The 20,730-nt window shown below is 36.5% G+C and overlaps 1 protein-coding gene across 2 annotated transcripts; it reads left to right on the forward strand.

Annotated features, from left to right (window-relative positions):
* Positions 1–3,932: 3,932 nt before the first annotated feature.
* Positions 3,933–19,750, forward strand: lig3 (ligase III, DNA, ATP-dependent). 2 transcript variants are annotated; one of them, XM_067406925.1, is made up of 22 exons: positions 3,933–4,065; positions 5,084–5,674; positions 5,769–5,897; positions 7,020–7,232; positions 7,461–7,505; positions 7,941–8,092; positions 8,237–8,403; positions 8,523–8,600; positions 8,677–8,845; positions 9,288–9,443; positions 10,290–10,421; positions 11,019–11,098; positions 11,252–11,339; positions 11,951–12,028; positions 14,071–14,194; positions 14,301–14,443; positions 16,098–16,172; positions 16,462–16,608; positions 17,224–17,371; positions 17,482–17,579; positions 18,133–18,210; positions 19,517–19,750. In XM_067406925.1, exons 2-22 carry the CDS (start codon positions 5,131–5,133, stop codon positions 19,748–19,750), a joined length of 3,078 nt encoding a protein of 1,025 aa, XP_067263026.1. In that variant the 5' UTR covers positions 3,933–4,065; positions 5,084–5,130. The 2 variants fall into 2 exon arrangements, with proteins under 2 accessions (XP_067263026.1, XP_067263027.1); XM_067406926.1 differs by lacking the exon at positions 7,461–7,505.
* Positions 19,751–20,730: the final 980 nt, after the last annotated feature.

Below are 20,730 nucleotides of genomic sequence, written 5' to 3' on the forward strand. Positions count from 1 at the left end.
TATTAAAGTGGAGTTGTCTGAATAAAATCAACAGAGGGTGTTTAGCCTGTTTGTCATTCAACATAACCGTTGATGCAATATTAACATGGTTATCTGATTAATTAACGTGATATTGTCTAGATATGGGTTTTTAAGATGCTACATTCCCATGATGCCTTGCATGAAATGATTGTCGATTGCATGATGTGTCCTACCTTGATCTCTGTAATAGAGCACATTTAACCCTGGGAGTGGTTGGTGTAGAAACCTTGAAATGCCTTAGTACATACTCTGACTGGACTGACGTGATTATATTGAGCTCAGCCTCAGTGGTTAATATTTCAGAATCTGCTGAATCTTGTATGAATTTAAATTTACTTTGCTGGGGAAAACATTAATGTTGCTCATTAACTAATGAACCAAACCTTTGCTGGAATAGATTTGTTATGTGCCATTGTTAAATTGTGCTAAATAGGAATCAGATATGTTGGCGTATTAAGTTTCAATCTCATTCATATTCTTACATTTGCAAAATAAAACTTTTGAGAAAAATTTAGAGATGTTCCTTAACACAGAGATACATCTCAAGTACAATGTACAGTAAATTGATTGTGGTAGAATTACTGCCATCTCTTGGTATGATGAAGATGTGTCTGGTGAAGAACTTGCTGTGTCTACTGAATAAAATATCATTTGTCTAATCCACAAAAGCAAATAGTAACATCTGTGATTGTGCCTTTGGTACAAAAAATTGCAATATTGTTATTTAAGGACGTTCATTCTCATTTGCTAATGCCAAGTAGTGGCAAAAAGTGATGTCCAGAGGGGATATTTGTTTTTAATAACCCTACGTTTGATTAAACCATCAAAATATGATAAAAATATTTTATATTTTTTAAATATTTTAAATATGAGGGAAGAACAAAACTACACTGGTATTCAGGGACAGGCATTAAGGTGGTTCACACTGTAAAAAAAAAATATTTTAATCATTTATTATCATTTTCTTTTGTCAAATCAACTTAAATAATTAATGTGGTTCAGATAACATAATATCTTAAGTTTCTGTTGATTAAGCCAATTGCCTTCGCTGTATTAACTCAAATTTTTAATGAACTCAAAATTTTAAGGCAACCAGGTAACTTACTTTTTTTAAAGTTCAATCAACAATTCTTTTTTTACAGTGTAGATCCTCCCTGTCTGACAATTACCGTTTTGTTTATGAAAATGGTGAATTATCAAAGTTAAAGTATGGAGTGCCGCAAGGGGCTGTTTTAGGCCCACTGCTATATTCAGTATACATGCTTGTTATTATTAGAAAACATGGGATAAGTTTCCATTGTTATGCTGATTATCAGTTATATATTTCATCTAGGCCAGATGAAAAAAAAAAAAATATATATATATATATATCCAAGTTGACAGAGCGTATTTAAGATATAAAATATTGGATGACCAGTAATTTTCTTCTATTAAATTTGGATAAGACAGAGATATTACTTATTAGACCGAATCCCTGCACACAGAAGCTCTTAGTACATCCTTCTAAATGCAAGTTGTATTCTGTTACTTAATTCTCTACAGTTAAAGATCTGGGTGTTATATTACAGGGTCTTTTTTATATTTCATGTTACAAAAACAGCCTTCTTCCACCTGCCACGCTACGGAACATGCTATCATGTTTCTAATACAGAAAAGTTAGTTCATGCATTAATTACCTCTATATTGGAATACTGTAATGCATTACTAGGTGTCCTGCATCCTCAATAAACGAACTACAGTTAGTCCAAAATGCAACTTCTAGAGTTTCCAGGTCAAGAAAATATGACCATATAACGCCAATTTTATCATCTACACAAGGGATGGGCAACTTCGGTCCTGGAGGGCCACTGTTTACACAGTTTAGCTCCATCCCTGATAAAAACTCACTTGCCTATAGCTTTCTACTAATCCAGAAAACCTTGATTAGCTGGTTCAGGTGTGTTTGATTAGGGTTGGAGCTAAACTCTGCTGGGCAGTGGCCTTCCAGGACTGAAGTTGCCCATCCCTGATCTATACACTGGTTACCTATTAAGTTAAATATCAATTACAATGTATTGCTAAGGCCCTAAATGGTTTAGCTCCTGTATATTTAACCAATCTTCTATTGTGCTACAATCCATCACACTCTTTTAGGGTAACAAAACTCTGGACTTTTGGTAGTACCAGGCAAAGTCCACTAAAGGAGGTAGAACGTTATTGGATTTACCTCTTAAACTCTGGACTAGCCATCCTGATAATGTTCAGTTTAAATCTAGATTACAGATACATTTCATTAGCCAAGCATTCACATGATACATCCCATAACCTTGTACTCCAGTTAGCCAATATCAGATCAAATTCTTTTTTTTTTTTTTTTTTTTTTGCTTGAAATGTTATGAACAGCAGCTACACATTGCTTTTCTGTTTCTACAGTACCTCAGTATACCCATCCTGAGATAACTAGATTCACCAGCTCCAGTGTGGATCAGCCTCTTATAAAGATTTCAGGTGACCCAACATCTGTGAAGAGTTGACTCCAACCCCTGCTCTGACTTATGATGCCAACTCTGAATCACCAAAACTGCCAAATTTTCCATATACTGTAAAATGATCAAAACAAGCAATCATTGCTTTAATGCTCACTGTGTCATTGCGCTTAAAGGTGCTAAAGAGGATGTTTTGTTTTATACATTTTTGCAATATTACTTGAAACTGTCTTTACTAACTGATAAAAGACTATTTATTAGGTACACTGAAAGGAATAATATTAATATACATCATCTGTGCACGAGGTAGGGCCTTAAAAACATCAGCCAATCGCGTAAACGATTGGCTCTCTGGCTTGTCAATCACTGCTATGACGTTCCTTGTGAGAGACGAGCACGGCTGCGCGCTCCAGTAACTTTCCACACTCCACAGGCGCCGCATGCAATGTTTTTTGTCCAGAGACAGGAGTAACAACTGCAGATTATGAGTTACCTGCGGTGAGCCCGACATAATGAATCCACTAACACGATACAGCGAATGCCGGTGGTAAACACTCGTGTCCCAATACGAGTGTTTACGAGTTTTGGGGGGCGTTCCTTCGAAGGAGGGGGGTTGTTCTTACGCATGCGCTCATTTAAAAAACTCAGTAACAGTCTTTGGTTTCACAGTCGACGAAAAGATCCTCTTTAGCACCTTTAAATACAGGACATTAGCTAACTGTATGATCTGTATTGTCTTACATTTCTGCCAGATATGAACATTACTTTGACACAGTCAAATAACAGATTACTCTGAATTATAATGTAGAAACATTCATTTTCTGCGAAGCTGCTTTGAAACAATATGTGAGTAAATGTGAATTTAATTGAATCGTACAAGGGTACTTGGTACTTGATTTTGTCCATTGGGAATTGATTAGATCATTGTTTGAACTAAGGTGGTTGCTTGTTTAAAGTCGGCATGAAACAGAAGTTGCGACAGTCTTTTCTTCCTAATTGTGACGTATATCCAAGTGAAATGGCTTCTAGAAGAAGAACATTTTTGTCCATCAGGAATTGATTGGATGTTTTGCTATTGCACTCATGTGAGTGACAGGTTGCCCCGCCCTCACTCCAGGAAACACGTCATCAGAGAAGAGAAGAGATGCGAGTGCTCCATCGTTGTGTATATCTCAAGTCTTTGATAAGGACTACAACTAAACCATTTTAAAAACCGTAAGTTGTTGTTCATTTTCTTCTTCTTCTTAATATTAACATAGCATCTTCCCAAGTCATGTTTGTGTGTTGTAGAACAAAACGTGAAATTCTAGAGGAAGGAGCAGTCTTGCATTTGTGTCTAAGGCAGGTCGGTAAATGTTTGCAAAAATAAATAATGTTAAAATAAAACATCAGCGGTATTTGTGGTGCACATGCGCAATGCACAGGAAACACTTCCAAACAAAGAGGAAGCGCTCCTGTGATTTAAAGGGGACCGCACACAAAACCGAAATCATGCTCTTTTGCTAAGACATTTAAGTTGTTTTTTAAAATGAAACTCGTTATGTGAGGAGCTTGGGATCGACTTGCACCACATACTGAGGTAAAACTAAATTGATATGATTCGCTGTATAACCTCTCACAGTTAGCTGGCTAACGTTAGATGGCTTTGGTTTGTAGTTCAGCTAAGATTAGCATGTGAGCTAATTCCACGTTGATCAACAAAGCGACACGTAAACAGAACCATAAAAACTATTTTCAATTACTATTCTATCAGTATCAAATGATAATTTTGCCGCACACTGTTTGACAATGTCATTTTCAGTATTTTTTTAAATGCTTGCTTATGGTAGTTGCTTAAGATTAAATAGTTGCTTATGATTATTACCTCTGCAGCGCATTTAGACTTTAGGTGTTTATAATTGATTAAATTCCATGTAGCGTTACATAAATGTAAATTCACTAGTAGAGAATATAACCGTATGATCTTTGGGTGAAATGAAGCTGTAAGTTATATTGACACTATTGAAATATCTTGCATAAAGGAAAAGCTTTGATTTAAGTGTATATAGCTTATTTTGCATTTTGTCACCTTGTATTATTTGTTTAATTATTATTATTTGCCATCTACAATTGTTTCCCAACATAACCCATTGTCTTAAAAAGGAATTGGTTGTTATTGTCTTGTAATAAGCTACTTTAAGTTTCACTTGTATTTTTATTTACAATGCAACACTAAAAACATAATTGTGAGTCACTTTTATTTATTTTATCAATTTCACTAAAGTTAGGTAAAGTGGTTTATGATATTTCCTCTGCAGTACAATATGTTGTATATTTTAATTAACTAAATTTGGTTTTCATTTATATACCTTATTTTGCATTTTGTCACATTTTAAATTATTTGTAGCCTTCTAATGTGTATAATGTTATTGCTTAATGAGTAATAAATAAATGCGGTGTTTTTTCAGTTAACTTTTTTTTTTCTACATAATCCCAGCATATATATATATATATATATATATATATATATATATATATATATATATATATATATATATATAATATAGTTAATAATATATAATATAGTTAATAATATATATATATTTTTTTTCTTGCAGAAATCACCTGTGCTGTGTAAGATGGAAACTCTCTATTACTGAACTTTATGCCCAGTTTTTGTTTTGGCAGACTAGTGAGGACAATAAGTAGACCATCTTTGCCAACACTTTTTAGGGAAACTGTATTCAGAGCAACACTAAATCATCAAAATCTCCAGTGCTCGAGGGCTCTTACATTTACGTGGGGCTTTGTATCTAGCCCCAGTGGCATCTTTTTCTGTGTGCCACAATTTCGACAGTTTACTCTCAGCTCCGGCTCTTATTTCCACATTTCTTGGCCTGAGTGGCAACGTGAACAACCAGACATGGCAGAGCAAAGGTACTGCGTGGAATATGCCAAACGTGGCACTGCGGGGTGCAAGAAATGCAAAGACAAGATCATGAAGGGGCTGGTCCGGATTGGCAAGATTGTGCCAAACCCGTTCAGTGAGTCTGCAGGGGAAATGAAGGAGTGGTACCATGTAAAGTGCATCTTTGAGAAGCTGGAGAGAGCGCGTGCCACCACAAAGAAAATCGAGGACATCACGGAGCTGGAGGGATGGGAGGAACTTCAAGATGAGGATAAAGATCTAATCAATAAACATGTTTCAGGTATTAGTCCACTGATTTGCTCTCCTTGTTTAGTTTGATTCAGATGTCATTGCAGACCTGCCATATGCTGAACAGTCTGTCTTCCCTTTAACAGAACTGGCAGCCAAAACCAATGCAACCCCAAAGAAGAAAGTGCAAGCAAAGTTAAACAACAGTGGGCAGCTGTCAGCACCGCAAGCTGATCCAACAGTCAACGCTCCTCGCAAGTTTTCTGGCTTCACAGGTATAACCCCAAGAGAGCGTGTGTGTTTTTTTCTTTTGCTGCTGTTTTTGTTTGCAACTTTTGTGTATATTAAGATGCACTATGGTTCAAATATTTGGGGTCAGTTTATTTAAAGTTTTTAAATTTGAAATCTTATGCTTACGCATATGCATTTATTTAATCAAAATTACAGTAAAAACAGTAATATTGTAAAATATTACTATTCTGTTTTCTATTTTAAAATTTAATTTATTCCTGCGATGTAAAGCTGATTTTTTTTTTTTTTTTGAACAGTTTTCACAAAAATATTAACACAACTATGATACAATTTAGTCAGGATTCTTCATTGAATAGAAAGTTCAAAAGAAAAGCATTTATTTGAAATGGAAATGTTTTGTATTAATGTAAAAGTCTTTGCTGTCACTTTTGGTTAATTTAATGAATCCTTGATGATTTAAAAGTATTAATTTTCCCCTCAAAAAAGTCTTATTGACCCCAAGCTTAACTGAAATTTAACTTAATTATTGTAGAGACAGTAGAGATTTAAACAGAATCTGAAATTAACTTTTTGCCACACAAATAAACATTTTATAATTTTTTTTTTTACCTTTTAATATATTTATTTATTTTGTTTAAAAAATCTCTTACCAGCCATAAATATTTCTTACTGGCAGTAAAACTGTTTTTAAAAAACAAACAAATAAATAAAATAAAAAGTAAAAAATATTATAAAACTTATATGTTTGTGTATATTTATAAAGAGAGTGACTTTTTTAATTTTAGATTTTATATATAGTTTTTATATTTAAATAAAAAAAAATTAAAATGTATTTTATATATTTTATATTTGGATGTACAAGTTGTCTTTACTAGTCACTTAGTGCTGTATATAGATGGTTAGTATGTATTGATTTGAATTTACATGAATGAGTGTCATTATCATTCTTACTATGTCATTTTATAAAGTGACTTACTGGTTGGAAAATAAATCTCTTGACCTGCCAAGCCATTTTTACTCTCATTTGCCACTAGGCCAGTGTTAATTTTGGACCATTATGATAATAGATGTATAAACGTGATCTATCGTTTCATGCTGTCATGCTCTGCCAACTTAATACAAGGCTTAACACTCTATGTCTGCAGCTACCAAGGCTGGTTCCTCTTCCTCCAGTCCTGGACCGTCTCCAGCCAAACCCACTCAGGGCAGTGCTTTATCAGCTCAGCTATGTGACCCCAACCATAAAGACAACTTACTGCGGGAGTTCCGCAAACTCTGTGCCTTAGTCGCAGAGAAGTCAGGCTACAACGCCAAGACAGAGATCATCAGAGACTTCTTAGCAAAAGGCTCTGGTGGAGGTGAGCATGGATAATTGGGGCCATCATAAGCTATGTTTCCATCCACAGTTGCGAATTGAACTTATGCGCTAAATTGGAATATCATATAAAACATTTGTGAATAAAGCATCCAGTGAGTCGAAGAGAACAAAATGGTCACTTTCTGATAAACTGGTGCTAAATATCACTAAGAAAAGTAGAAGCCACTGTATTAATATAATAAACATGTTCTCTTGCGTTCTGAGGCAGATGCCTGCTGTTTGGGAACGCAGTCGTTTAAGACCGTTCTGAGAGGTAATTATACTGAACCACTTTGATGGCAGACTTTTATCATGCATTTCAGAAAGACCAATACAACATTTCAGATGCTGTGCAATGAGATCGGTCCGCCAGTTAGTAGAGTTATGCTGTCCCATCGCACAAAGTTTTTTTTTTTTTTTTTATGTGCGTCAAGGAATTTATTCGGTTAATGTGTTTCCATCGTAGTTTATGCACATGTTTTTCTTATCGGATAAAAAAGTATCTGACTCAAACTTTTTTGTTTGTTTGTTTTTTAAGTGCATTTTTAGAATTTATGCGCATCTTGCCATCTCCATACAGCTGTTTTTTTTTATTTTTTTTGAGATATCCCAAAATGTGCATAAAAATAGGTGGATGGAAATGTAGTTATTAACACAAGCAGTCTCAAAATGCAGTCTTTTTTTTAATCTCTCTCCCACATCTTCACAGACAAATTCAGAGGAGATTTATACCTGACAGTGAAGCTTCTCCTCCCAGGAGTGGTGAAGAATGTGTACAACCTCAATGACAAACAAATTGTCAAACTTTTCAGCCGTATATTGAATTGCAATCAGGATGAGATGGTGCAAGACTTGGAACAGGTTTGTTGCATTGTTTTTCATATTTCTTTTACAAAAGTATTTCAGTTCACCTTTATTTAAGCGCTTTTCACAATACGTATAAAGTAGTCGAAGAAGAGAAATATTTGAGCCTTTCCTTCATTGATCTTTATTGGTTTAATTTAGGGAGATGTTTCAGAGACAGTGCGGATGTTTTTCGAGGACAGCAAGTCTTTCCCTCCAGCAGCCAAGAGTCTTTTGACCATCCAGGAAGTGGATGCTTCACTGAGCCGTCTATCCCAGCTCACAAAGGAGGATGATCAGCAGGCAGAGCTGCAGGACATTGCTAAAAAGTCAGATAGAAATCATTTTAATCTTTGATTATATAAAATACTTATTTAAAAATAAATAAATAAATACATTTTTCCATTTATTTGAATTTTGAGGATGCTAACTTTTTCTTGTTTCCCAGATGTACCGGTAATGATCTGAAGTGCTACATTCGTTTGGTCAAACATGATCTGAAAATCAACTCAGGGGCAAAGCATGTGTAAGTGTTGCTAGCAAATTGTACCTAAAACATTGTGTTTGTTCTGTCTCACTCAGTGTAATCTTTCTCTCATCAGTTTGGATGCTGTGGACCCGAACGCATATGATGCCTTCAAAGCCTCCCGTAACCTTGGTGACGTAATCGACAGGGTGCTACGGAACCAGCAGGAAGCCTCTAATGGATCAGGGCCCCGAAAGATCCTTAGCGTGGAGGCGTCTCTGATGACCCCTGTACAGCCAATGCTGGTCTGAGTCTCTGTAGTGTTCTTAAACGGATAGTTCACAAAAAAAAAAAAAATCTGTCATAATTTGCTCATCTTTATGTTCTGAACATGTATGATTGACTTTCTTCTGTGGAACACACAAAAAAAAAATGTTAATGTTTGGAACCAAACAATTTTGATGAAACAAAATTGAGACATTTCTCAGAATATCTTCTACAGATGAAAGTCAGAATTTTTATTTTTGGGTGATCACTTTAATTCCATATTCTTCAGATGCAGATTACATTCAATACTAAGAATGTGCAAAACTAAATAATTTGGACTAGTCTGCAGGTTGTAGTTTATTAATAAGCAGTAAAGATATTTTAAATATTTTTAAGAAACTATTATAAAAATATTAGAGTATGCCTCCTATTTACTGAGGTTTTCTTAATAGTATCAACTGCTTGTTTTTATTCTTGTAGGCAGAAGCATGCAAGTCCATTGAGTATGCCATGAAGAAGTGTCCTAATGGGATGTACTCTGAGATCAAGTATGATGGTGAGCGTGTGCAGGTCCATAAGAACGGCGATCACTTCAGTTACTTCAGTCGAAGTCTCAAACCAGTACTTCCCCACAAGGTCAGTAACTCCAGCAACTGTTAGCCATAATATACATATATACACATAATACACTTCCATGGGCAAAGAAATATGCCAAGCCAAAAATGGCAACATATTTAGTGGTCATTTAATGGTCACAAATCACTGGTCAGGAAATTAGCAAGAATTGCACAAGTACTGTAGATAAAATACCTTGGCACAGAATAGCCTTGCAGACAGCTTTTCACAGGAAGAAAAGTCAGTGTTGTTCCACTGAATGTTAATGGCTTCAAACAGTTCATGAGTAGTTGAAAAATGTCTCTCAGCTTATTTGAGTTTAATGTGAGACCAAATATTCACTATAGGGTTCAAATCTGGACAAAACATGAGCCTGATGGACTTGTGCTCAAGCCACATCATGGTTGTCTTGTTGAAATAACATCTGATCATTCCTCTTTAGATAACAACTTTTCATTTGTGTTGAGCAAGCCATTCTGCAGTATTCTCCTGTACTCCAAACTGTTCACAGTGAAGCAGCTCACCAATACCAGCAGCTAAAAATGACACCTCTTCCTCCATGCTTCACTCTGCTAGAGATGCATTTATTATTATATTTCTCAGCAGATTTTCAAAGACACCGCTCTGGAGCATCACCATGCAACTCGTGTTTCATTGATTCATCACTCCACGCACAACTTCCCACATTCTGACAAAACATTCATTCTGTCCTTTTCTGAGACTGCAAAGACATCTTTAGTGCATTTTCTTAAATTTAGCTAATTTGCTGACTAATAAGACAATTAAATGCTTAGTGTTCACCCATTTTGGGCTTCTTTTTTTTTTTTTGCCCAGGAGTGTAAATGTGTGTTTGATTTTCTCCTGCAGGTTGCTCATTTTAAAGAGTTCATACCAAAGGCATTTCCTGGTGGTCATAGCATGATCCTTGATGCTGAAGTTCTTCTTATTGACACAAGGTCTAGCAAACCACTGCCTTTTGGGACTCTTGGAGTACACAAGGTAAACCAGAGGGCAATGTCGTTTTGGTTTTCCTTAAAGGAATGTTTTAAATATACTACTGTTTGAAAGTTTGGGGGTGTTAAATTTTTTTTAAATGTTTTTGTAAAGAAGCAGTCTCTTATGCTCACCAATGCATTTATTTTATCAAAAATACAGAAAAATATTGTAAAATATTATTACATTTTAAAATGTTTTCTATTTGAATATTTTTTTTATGTAATTTATTCCTGAGATGCAAAGCTGAATTTTCAGTATCATTTCTCCAGTCTTCAGTGTCACTTGATCCTTCAGAAATCATTCTTATATGCTGATTTGCTGCTCAAGAAATATTTATCAATTTTGCTGCTTAATGTTTAATTAATATTTTTTTGTGGAACTATTTTTTTAAAAATAAATATAGTGTTCAAAAGAACAGCATTTGTATAAAAAAAAAAAAAAAAAAAAAAAAAGAAAAGACTTTTGAGAAATTGAATGCATCCTTGCAGAATAAAAGCATTAATTCCTTAAAAAAAGACAACTTTTAAATGTTAATGTATATTCCAAGCTTTATGAAGTCAACTGAACTGAGAGCATTGTTTTGTTTTTGTGTGTTTTCAGAAAGCAGCTTTCCAGGATGCTCAAGTGGGTCTGTTTGTGTTCGACTGCATTTATTTTAACGGTGTCAGTCTCATGGACAAGTGAGTCAACCTAAATTAATTCATTTTTCGTTTGTCCTTTATCTATCTGAAAGATATTTGAGGATTTAGAGAACAATAAAACGTTTTTATTAAAATGTGATTGATATTTTCAGTCTAAGATGTGAAAGATGTTGATGTAGTGATGTTTTCCAGACCTCTCTGTGAAAGAAGAAAGTTTCTCCATGACAATATGGTGGAAGTTCCTAACAGGATTCTGTTCTCAGAAATGAAGCATGTCACGGTCAGTTCTGCATATCTGCTTTTCCACCATCAGGCTAAACAGTTCTAAGAACGCTGGAACAGTTGGTTATATTTCCTCTTAACCTTGGTTCAGCACTGCACGATTACTCAACCCGGAGTTCTACTGTGCTGGTAGAAAGCGTCATGAGCGCAGCTTAGGATTGATCACTTGTCTGCTGCCTGGCTGCAATATCTATGTTGCTGGCCAAGCACACGGTTTAAGCAAAGTAAACACAAATTAATAATAAAATTAAAAGTAATATTTGATCATCCTCCATAACGCAGTTGCTATTTACATCTCATACTGTCTGTAAACTCTTGTTACCAAGGCAATGACTAAAGAGCACCATTATGAGCCCCACAGTGGAAAATGAAACCATATCCGTACCAATTGGGCTGGATCGGTACGGAATGGTGCGGTTAAGCAAAGCGAACGGTTTGGCCTGATGGTGGAAAAAGCGGCTTATGTTTTTCTTTCTCTACCATTTTGCATATGTCCTCAGTATTCTAGAGTGTTTTCAAATGTGTGGGTAGGTTAATTAAAGGTTGATGTTATAGTAAAACTTCAGGGTGGATGATTTTATTATGGCTAATGACATTGTGTCCCAACAGAGAGCTGCTGACCTGGCAGAAATGATCACACGTGTCATCAGGGAGGGACTGGAGGGGTTGGTTCTGAAGGATATCAAGGTACAGCCTGACTACATTTTGAATGTAATACTAGCATACTGTATACTGCGCAGTGTGCTGCCTACTGAAGTACTTGAAATAGTATGCTATTTGTGTGAATTCGGTGCTAGAAACATTTTAATTTGAATGAAGGCTGATGAGTCTGTTCAGACCGACACGAACATTGGCATTCCATCAATGCGAAAAAATTTTTTCCAGAGATGTATTAATTTCTCTTCCATCCCACTGCAAATAATTGGCAAACCAATAAGGCTACATTCACACTGTCAGTTTTTGGGATTGACATCCGCATTTGCTTACAGGAATGACCCGTTCTCAAAGCAACTTACACTAGCTTCTCAAATACTGTCTATATGAACTTGCAATAGGAGTCAAGCCCATACTCTCTTGCCAGTAACCATATTAACCATATTTTGACCACAGTAATATCAAAGATGGTGACATTTGTAAAGCTGAAATCTCTTATGACTTTTGATACATATCTGTTTTTATATCTGGGTGGAGAGCGGAGCATTCGAGGCGTGGGTACAAACTGACGGGAGCACTTACATTCAGATGACACACATCTCTCTTGCACTGTGTGACATGACGGACAACTAGTTGTCCAAGTCAGTTCCATTCACACAGAGTAGGTTAGTTATAGAATGTGGTTTTCACTCCCGTAAATAACTGAACTCTATGTGAACTTAACCATATTAAAGGGATAGTTGACTCAAAAATAAAAATTGTGTCATTTACTCATCCTCATGTCATTTCTAACCCATAAGACTTTTGTTCATCTTTGGAACACAAATTAAGATTTTTCTGATGAAATCTGAGAGCTTTCTGTCCCTTCATTGGCCGCTGCACAAGTGACTCTTTGATGCTTTAAGAAGTCATAAAGAGATTGTAAAACTAATCCATATGAATTGAGTGGTTTAGTCCAACAGTTCTGAAGAGACACGATCACTTTATATGATGAACATTGAATTTGGGCTTTTATTCACATATAAACATTGATCAGTGAACAACGTGGTGCTCAAACATGGTGCGTAACACGAGAATGAATTTCATTGGTTCTCGCACATCTAGCGAACATGCTTGAGCTTCTGTTTACCACAACTGATGTGTGAGTTGATGAATGTTTATATGTGAATGTAAGCCTAAATTCAATCTGTTCATCATATAAAGCGATCGCGTCTCTTCAGAAAATTTGGACTAAACCGCTCAATTCATATGGATTAGATTTATGATCTCTTTATTAACTTTTTTTGAAGCGTCAAAGTTTTGGTTGCATAAGCTGTCAATAGAGGGACAAAAAGCTCACAGATTTCATCAAAAAGATCTTCATTTGAGTTCCGAAGTCTTACGGGTGTGGAGTGACATGATGGTGAGTAATTAATGACAATTTTCATTTTTGGGTGAACTAACCCTTTAGGGACTCATTCAGGACTGACTACCATATTCTGCTACTGTGTGAATGTGGACTAAGATTAAGATAAGCATTTTTCTACTTGACAGTGTACAGCAGAGGAAGAATCTGGAAATGGCTCTCGTCTTTTTACACATTGGTCTGAACGTACAAATCCTTGCGAGAATATGAAAAATTTTGAGCCAAACATTTGTGTTGTAAACTGTCCTTGATTTGTTGATTGGCATCCTGTTACCATCTAGGAAATAGAAATGTTGCATTCGTTATCTGGTTTATGAGACAAATTCCCAGCAGCATGGTCAAATAGATGGTAAAAATCATGGTTGATATTACTTCCGGGTTATTTAACGTTGGAAATTAATGGTCAAGCTCATTGCATTGTAGGATACAGTTTTTGACTCAAGGTGCTCTTTTGTGCCTTTCACATTTGGATAAATGTAGTAAGTCTCACTCTCACAGAAAATTTGCTTACTGCGCACAGTATACATACTGCAAAGTATTTTGTGAGCCCTTGATCATAATGCCAAAAACCCAAGGATTCTGACAGCTTATTGCTCTCCGGTAAAAAGTGCCATATATTTGTGTTTGCTAGATCAGTTCATGCTACATCTGGACTTTATTGCTGTTTCAGGGGCATTATGAACCAGGAAAGCGTCACTGGTTGAAGGTGAAGAAGGACTATCTGAATGAAGGAGCAATGGCGGACACTGCTGACCTTGTGGTGCTTGGAGCTTTCTATGGCAAAGGCTCAAATGGTCTGTAACAGCAGTCCAATCCAAATGGCTTTAAACAATAATTGAACTTCAGAGCTGGTAGTGTAGCACAGTCTTGAAATATTATGTGTTTCTGTCTGCCACACAGGTGGAATTATGTCCAGTTTCCTCATGGGCTGCTATGACCCTGAATCCAGGAAGTGGTGCACTGTGACCAAGTGTTCAGGAGGCTATGACGACGCCACGTTAGCCAGACTGCAGAAGGAGCTGGACGTTATCAAAATAGGCAAGGTAAATCTCATGACTTAAACAGTAGATTTTCTTCTGCCTACAGGTGCTGGTGATCAAATTAGAATATCATCAAAAAGTAATTCCATTCAAAAAGTGAAACTTGTATATTATATTCATTCATTACACACAGACTGATATTTCAAATGTTTATTTCTTTTAATTTTGATGATCATAACTGACAACTAAGGAAAATCGCAAATTCAGTATCTCAGAAAATTAGAATATTACTTGAGACCAATACAAAGAAAGAATTTTTTTAGAAATCTAGGCCCACTGAAAAGTATGAGCATGTACAGCACTCAATACTTAGTTGTCGATTAGGAGTCGATCAGTCTGTGGCACTGCTCAGGTGTTATGAGAGCCCAGGTTGCTCTGATAGAGGCCTTCAGCTCTTCTGCATTGTTGGGTCTGGCATATCGCATCTTCCTCTTCACAATTCCTCTATAGTTTTTTTTTTTTTATGGGGTTAAGGTCAGACGAGTTTGCTGGCCAATTAAGAACAGGGTTTGCTGGCCAATTAAGAACAGGGATACCATGGTCCTTAAACCGGGTACTGGTAGCTTTGGTACGTGCAGGTGCCAAGTCCTGTTGGAAAATGAAATCTGCATCTCCATAAAGTTGGTCAGCAGCAGGAAGCATGAAGTGCTCTAAAACTTCCTGGTATACGGCTCTGTTGACCTTGGACCTCAGAAAACACAGTGGACCAACACCAGCAGATGACATGGCACACCAAACCATCACTGACTGTGGAAACTTTACACTGGACCTCAAGCAACGTGGATTGTGTGCCTCTCCTCTCTTCCTCCAGACTCTGGGACCCTGATTTCCAAAGGAAATGCAAAATTTACTTTCATCAGAGAACATAACTTTGGACCACTCAGCAGCAGTCCAGTCCTTTTTGTCTTTAGCCGCTTCTGACGCTGTCTGTTGTTCAAGAGTGGCTTGACACAAGGAATGCGACAGCTGAAACCCATGTCTTGCATACGTCTGTGCGTAGTGGTTCTTGAAGCACTGACTCCAGCTGCAGTCCACTCTTTGTGAATCTCCCCCACATTTTTGAATGGGTTTTGTTTCACATCTGCTCCAGGGTGCGGTTATCCCTATTGTTTGTACACTTTTTTTCTACCACATTTTGTCCTTCCCTTCGCCTCTCTATTAATGTGCTTGGACACAGAGCTCTGTGAACAGCCAGCCTCTTGCAATGACCTTTTGTGTCCTCCTTGTGCAAGGTGTCAATGGTCGTCTTTTGGACAACTGTCAAGTCAGCAGTCTTCCCCATGATTGTGTAGCCTACAGAACTAGACTGAGATGCCTCTGCAGGTGTTTTGAGTTAATTAGCTGATTAGAGTGTGGCACCAGGTGTCTTCAATATTGAACCTTTTCACAATATTCAAATTTTCTGAGATACTGAGTTAAGGATTTTCCTTAGTTGTCCGTTATAATCATCAAAATTAAAAGAAATAAACATTTGAAATATATCAGTCTGTGTGTAATGAGTGAATATAATATACAAGTTTCACTTTTTGAATGGAATTAGTGAAATAAGTCAACTTTTTGATGATATTCTAATTATATGACCAGCACCTGTATATTGTCATAACAGATTTATAAAAAGTTGCATGAGACAAGTTTCCTGTTTATCTCACCATCACAGGATCCAAGCAAGATCCCAGGATGGTTGAAGATTGTCAAGAACTATTACCCGGATTTCATTATCCGTGATCCAGAAGTAAGACTGAGACAATCCTCTTCATAATATGGGATGCTTAATGATTACGTGCTTGTAATGTGAAATTAGCTTGATGGGACTGTTAAAAGCCTGGTTACAGTTGAGTATGTGATTGGAAAAACAGCAATGAGGGAACTTTATTGGCTAGTTATCTCTTTAACTCAGATGAATGTGTTAAATAGACCATACAACACTCAAATGTTTAAGATGTTTGTACTCAACTGAAACTGCAGTTGTTCGTATTGTGTGCACACGAACAAGAATATATCCTGTTTGTTCATGCTTACAGAAAGCGCCAGTGTGGGAAATAACAGGAGCAGAGTTTTCCAAATCAGAAATGCACACTGCAGATGGCATATCCATCCGCTTCCCACGATGCACTAGAATGCGTGACGACAAGGACTGGAAGACAGCCACTAACCTTCAGCAGCTCAAGGTAAGCATTTTGCATGGAGATGCAATTAGGAATTGCAGATTGTGCCATCAAGCATCTCAAAAGATGTTACACGTGTGAATCATTTCAAACCAATCTTGTCTTGGCATGTACAAAATGAGAAAAATCTGTGCTTTTAAAATCCGCATGAAATGAAAATTGGCCTCACTCATTTTGTAAATGCATGATCTTACTGTGAATGACTCATCCTTGTATGTTTCTCTTTTTGATCTCAGAATGTTTAATCAAAATGTCATAATTAGATTTTTGGTGAAACAATTTTTCTCTGACGCATGTCAGACTTCTCAAATCTAACCCCGTCCCTCCCCAATCGGTCATCTCACATTCATTTGAGTCCAACACCCACATCTCAAAATCCAGTTGAAACAAGTCCCTGCCCTACATCAAATATTACCAATATTCACCAAGAAATCAAAATAGCAGCAAACCACCGTCGCCCAATCAGTTCCTGATGGACAAAATCAAGTCATGCCCTACTTTTTTTTTTCCTTTACTTTTTTTCTTGTTCAAGAAGCCATTTCACTTGGGTATATGTCACAATAGAGAAGAAAAGACTGTCACAACTTCCATGTCATGCCAACTTTATTTATTTTGCAGGAGCTGTATCGTATCTCGAAGGAAAACTGTGATTTTGAGGTAACAGCTGGTCCGTCCAAAACTAGCCAAAATGACAAGAGCTCCTCAGGAGGTGAGAGTGGAGGAAGCTCTCCCTCAGCATCTCATGGAGCTTCCTCAGCTAAGACTAGTAAGCATTTGCCATGATCCTGTTTGGTCTGTAGATGTCAAGTGTGACATCTGCATCATAAAAGTACCATTAAAATGTTCTTATGTTCTGTAATTGTTTCAACTGTTCAGAAAATGGTCATACCCCAAAAGCAAAGGCAGTGAAAACAGAATCATCCTCTCCAGCAGTTAAGAGGAAACTACCCACTGAGAAACAAGATGCCAAGAAGGTTTGTTGCACATATATCCATATACACACACTACTGTTTGAAAAGTAATGCTCATCAAGTCTGCATTGATTTGATCATTGTGAAATATTACAATTTTAAATAACCATTTTCTATTTTAATATACTTTAAAATGTAATTTATTCCTGTGATGCAAATCTGAATTTTTAGTATCATTACTCCAGTCTTCAGTGTCACATGATCCTTCAGAAATCATTCTAATATGCTGATTTTCTTCTCAAGAAACATTTCTTATCAATGTTGAGAACATTTGTGCTGCGTAATATTTTTGTTGAAACATACATTTTTTTCAGGACTCCCTGAATAGAATAATTTGAAATTGAAATATTTTGTAACACTGTACGTAAAAGTCTTTACTGACATCAGTTTAATGCAACCTTGCTGAATAGAAGTATTCATTTCCTAAAAAAAAAAAAAAAAATCGTACTCAACTTTTAAATGGCAAAGAGCGTTCTCTGAAACACCGGTTTAGTCTGTCTTTATCCGTTTTTGGTTAATCTCTCTCCTCAAACCCTGTGATCTGGCTTTATTTCAGATAAAAACAGAACCTGCTCACAGCAATGGACAAAGTAAATTGAAGACCATTCAAACAACCGACCCAAAGAATGAAAAGGTTTGTTTTACCTCTTTGGAACTATATACTTAAGGTTTGTTCACACTTGGCTGGTTTGGTTCGGTTAAAACAAACTCTGATGCGATTGCTCTGTTAGTGCAGTTCTTTTGAAGAAGTATGAATGCTGCCGCCCGAATATAAATGTGCACCAAACAAGTGGACCAAAATCCGTTAATTAAAATCCCTATCACAGGAAGAATTTTTGTAGTCTGTCATCAATTTAGAAACGGGCACCTCAACCCCTGTGATGTGTGGCAGCAGATCAAGTGTGGTACAGAGCATTCTCATATTTATTAAGGAAGAAGGGTCATATTTATAGACATAGGTCAAACAACAATCTGCAGGATGGCTTGAGCATCCAATCATACGACTTAAGAACCAAACCTTACCACGTATGGCGTTTCAAGAAATGTAATAACAAATAAGAAATGTATATGCGTAAATGTGTGTGTGTCTTCAACTTCTGGTTGTGTGTGAGTGTCAGTGTGTCCAAGGACTACTACCTCTTGTTTTGTCTAGGTAGGTACATGATGTGCACAATGGAAAAATCCCATGAAACAAAGTCAAAAAGCGAAGCCCAAGAAATAAGAAATTATTTAACACATTCAGGCAACTCTAGTGTGGATGAACTGAACAGTGTTGCCCATTACAGTTCGGTACAGGCAGTTGGACTGTGTCTTGTTGCAGCAGATCTTCATTTGTGCGTTTGTGCTCTTCATGAGTTCTCAGCTAGTAAAAATACCACATGTACGCACATACAACGAGCACATTTAGCCCAGCACACACCATTATTTTATTTTTACACAGCATTTATTTATAAATGTCATAAAAGCTGTTTTTTTTTTTTTTTTGAATTTCTAGATTTGGTGTTAAAAAAATAACAGTGTGAATGCTAAAGCTAACCAGGACTAAATGTATAATATTCTTTGGTCCTAACCAAAAGAACCGAACTACAAGTGTAAACTCAAAAGTAAAAAGACATCATTTACCCTCATGTTGTTTCAAACCTTTAAAAGAAGATATTTTACAGAATTGTTGTCCATATAATGAAGGCATGGACAAAAATTGACATTTTTAGTAACTTCATTAGTGTTCTGCATAAGAAAGAGTCATACAGGTTTGGAAAGTCATGAGGGTGAGCAAATTTATATTTTTCACTGAACTGACTCTTTAAATCATGGTTTTGCTGTTAAAATACTTCCTTTCTCAGCTTAAATGTAAATAGCCATTTGTTGGTTGATTTCCCTCAAAACATGTAAATGCTGTACACACTTAACACGTTTTCACCCTTGCCATCTTCCCGCAGACACTACTGGACATTTTCACAGGCGTGAAGCTCTACCTCCCAGAGTCGGTACAGGACTTTGAGAAGCTTCGCCGTTACTTCCTAGCGTACGATGGAGATCTGGTGCCTGAGTATGACTCCAGTTCAGCCACGCATACGCTGGAGAAGCCAGAGGACGACAGTTCAGCCCATAGGGTCACCTCCAACTGGATCTGGGAATGCATCCGAAAGAGGAGGGTGGTTCCCCCTTGCTGAACGAGATAAAGAGACTGCTCGAAGGACACTACCACAAAGCTCAGGTTTGCTGTTCTCTAACAAGCAAAGCCATTATGGGAAAAATGCCTGTTTCATCAGACCCGCAGCTACAGCAATAATGCTGTCAAACATGACAGACCGAGTTGAATGAACTTTTTCTAAACGGTGTCTCCAAATCATTTTATTTTGTTTGCTTTACCACATTGTGGTATTACACGTTGTACTAGAAAACTGTCAAGTTTCCTAGCTTTTCAAGTTTTTTTGGTTTTGACATTGAGATATTTCTTACTGAGTTCTCATATTTATGATTTTTAAATTTTTTGATGTCATTGACTAATGCTGATACTCATTTCTTATGCATATTCTTCAAGGAGGTCAATAAGTGTAATGATTTTGATGACTTCATCATAATACAATGTCATTCATCTTTTTCGACAAGGATGTTTGTATGAAGTATGCTCTTGGGCACAGGACGAGTGATTAACAATACAATAGCAACAGCCATGAGGCATGATTGTGGAATGAATAATTGTGTAGAGTAAATTGGGTAAGAGCCCTCTAGCTTAGTAAGGGTAGTTGTGCGTAATTTCAAATGTTCCAATCATTCTAATTAAAACAAGCTTTTTATGCACCAAGAACTTGATTTGTGCTTGAATCGAGTTATTCTAGCACACGGTAGGGAACCGCAGTTCTGTTCTCCAGTATAAGTGATTGTGCGAGTGTTTGTATAACACATTCATTTTCTGAATTGTTTTTTTTCTTGTCTAATCAGTAAGGTGCACTCAGTGATTTTTGGACTTATACTGACACACAGAGGTGAGAAATGGAATAATGCAAAAAAAAAAAAAAAATCCATTACTGTTGATATGGAGGAAAACATTTTTTTTTTTACTTTTTAGTTACTTGTTGCTCCATTCATCACTTAATAAATATTAAGGTGCCAACATTATGTAAAAGATTTTAATAAAATAAGAATGGAA

Source organism: Chanodichthys erythropterus, chromosome 13, assembly GCF_024489055.1.
Source record: "Chanodichthys erythropterus isolate Z2021 chromosome 13, ASM2448905v1, whole genome shotgun sequence".
Lineage (NCBI taxonomy): Eukaryota > Metazoa > Chordata > Actinopteri > Cypriniformes > Xenocyprididae > Chanodichthys > Chanodichthys erythropterus.

What these genes read in the sequence shown, in the direction of transcription:
- lig3 (XM_067406925.1), top strand. Translation starts at nt 5,131, where the DNA reads ATGCCCAGTTTTTGTTTTGGCAGACTAGTGAGGACAATAAGTAGACCA. An exon ending in AATCAATAAACATGTTTCAG is followed by an intron (nt 5,675 to 5,768) that starts GTATTAGTCCAC and finishes TCCCTTTAACAG; the next exon opens with AACTGGCAGCCAAAACCAAT. An exon ending in TCATTATCCGTGATCCAGAA is followed by an intron (nt 16,173 to 16,461) that starts GTAAGACTGAGA and finishes TCATGCTTACAG; the next exon opens with AAAGCGCCAGTGTGGGAAAT.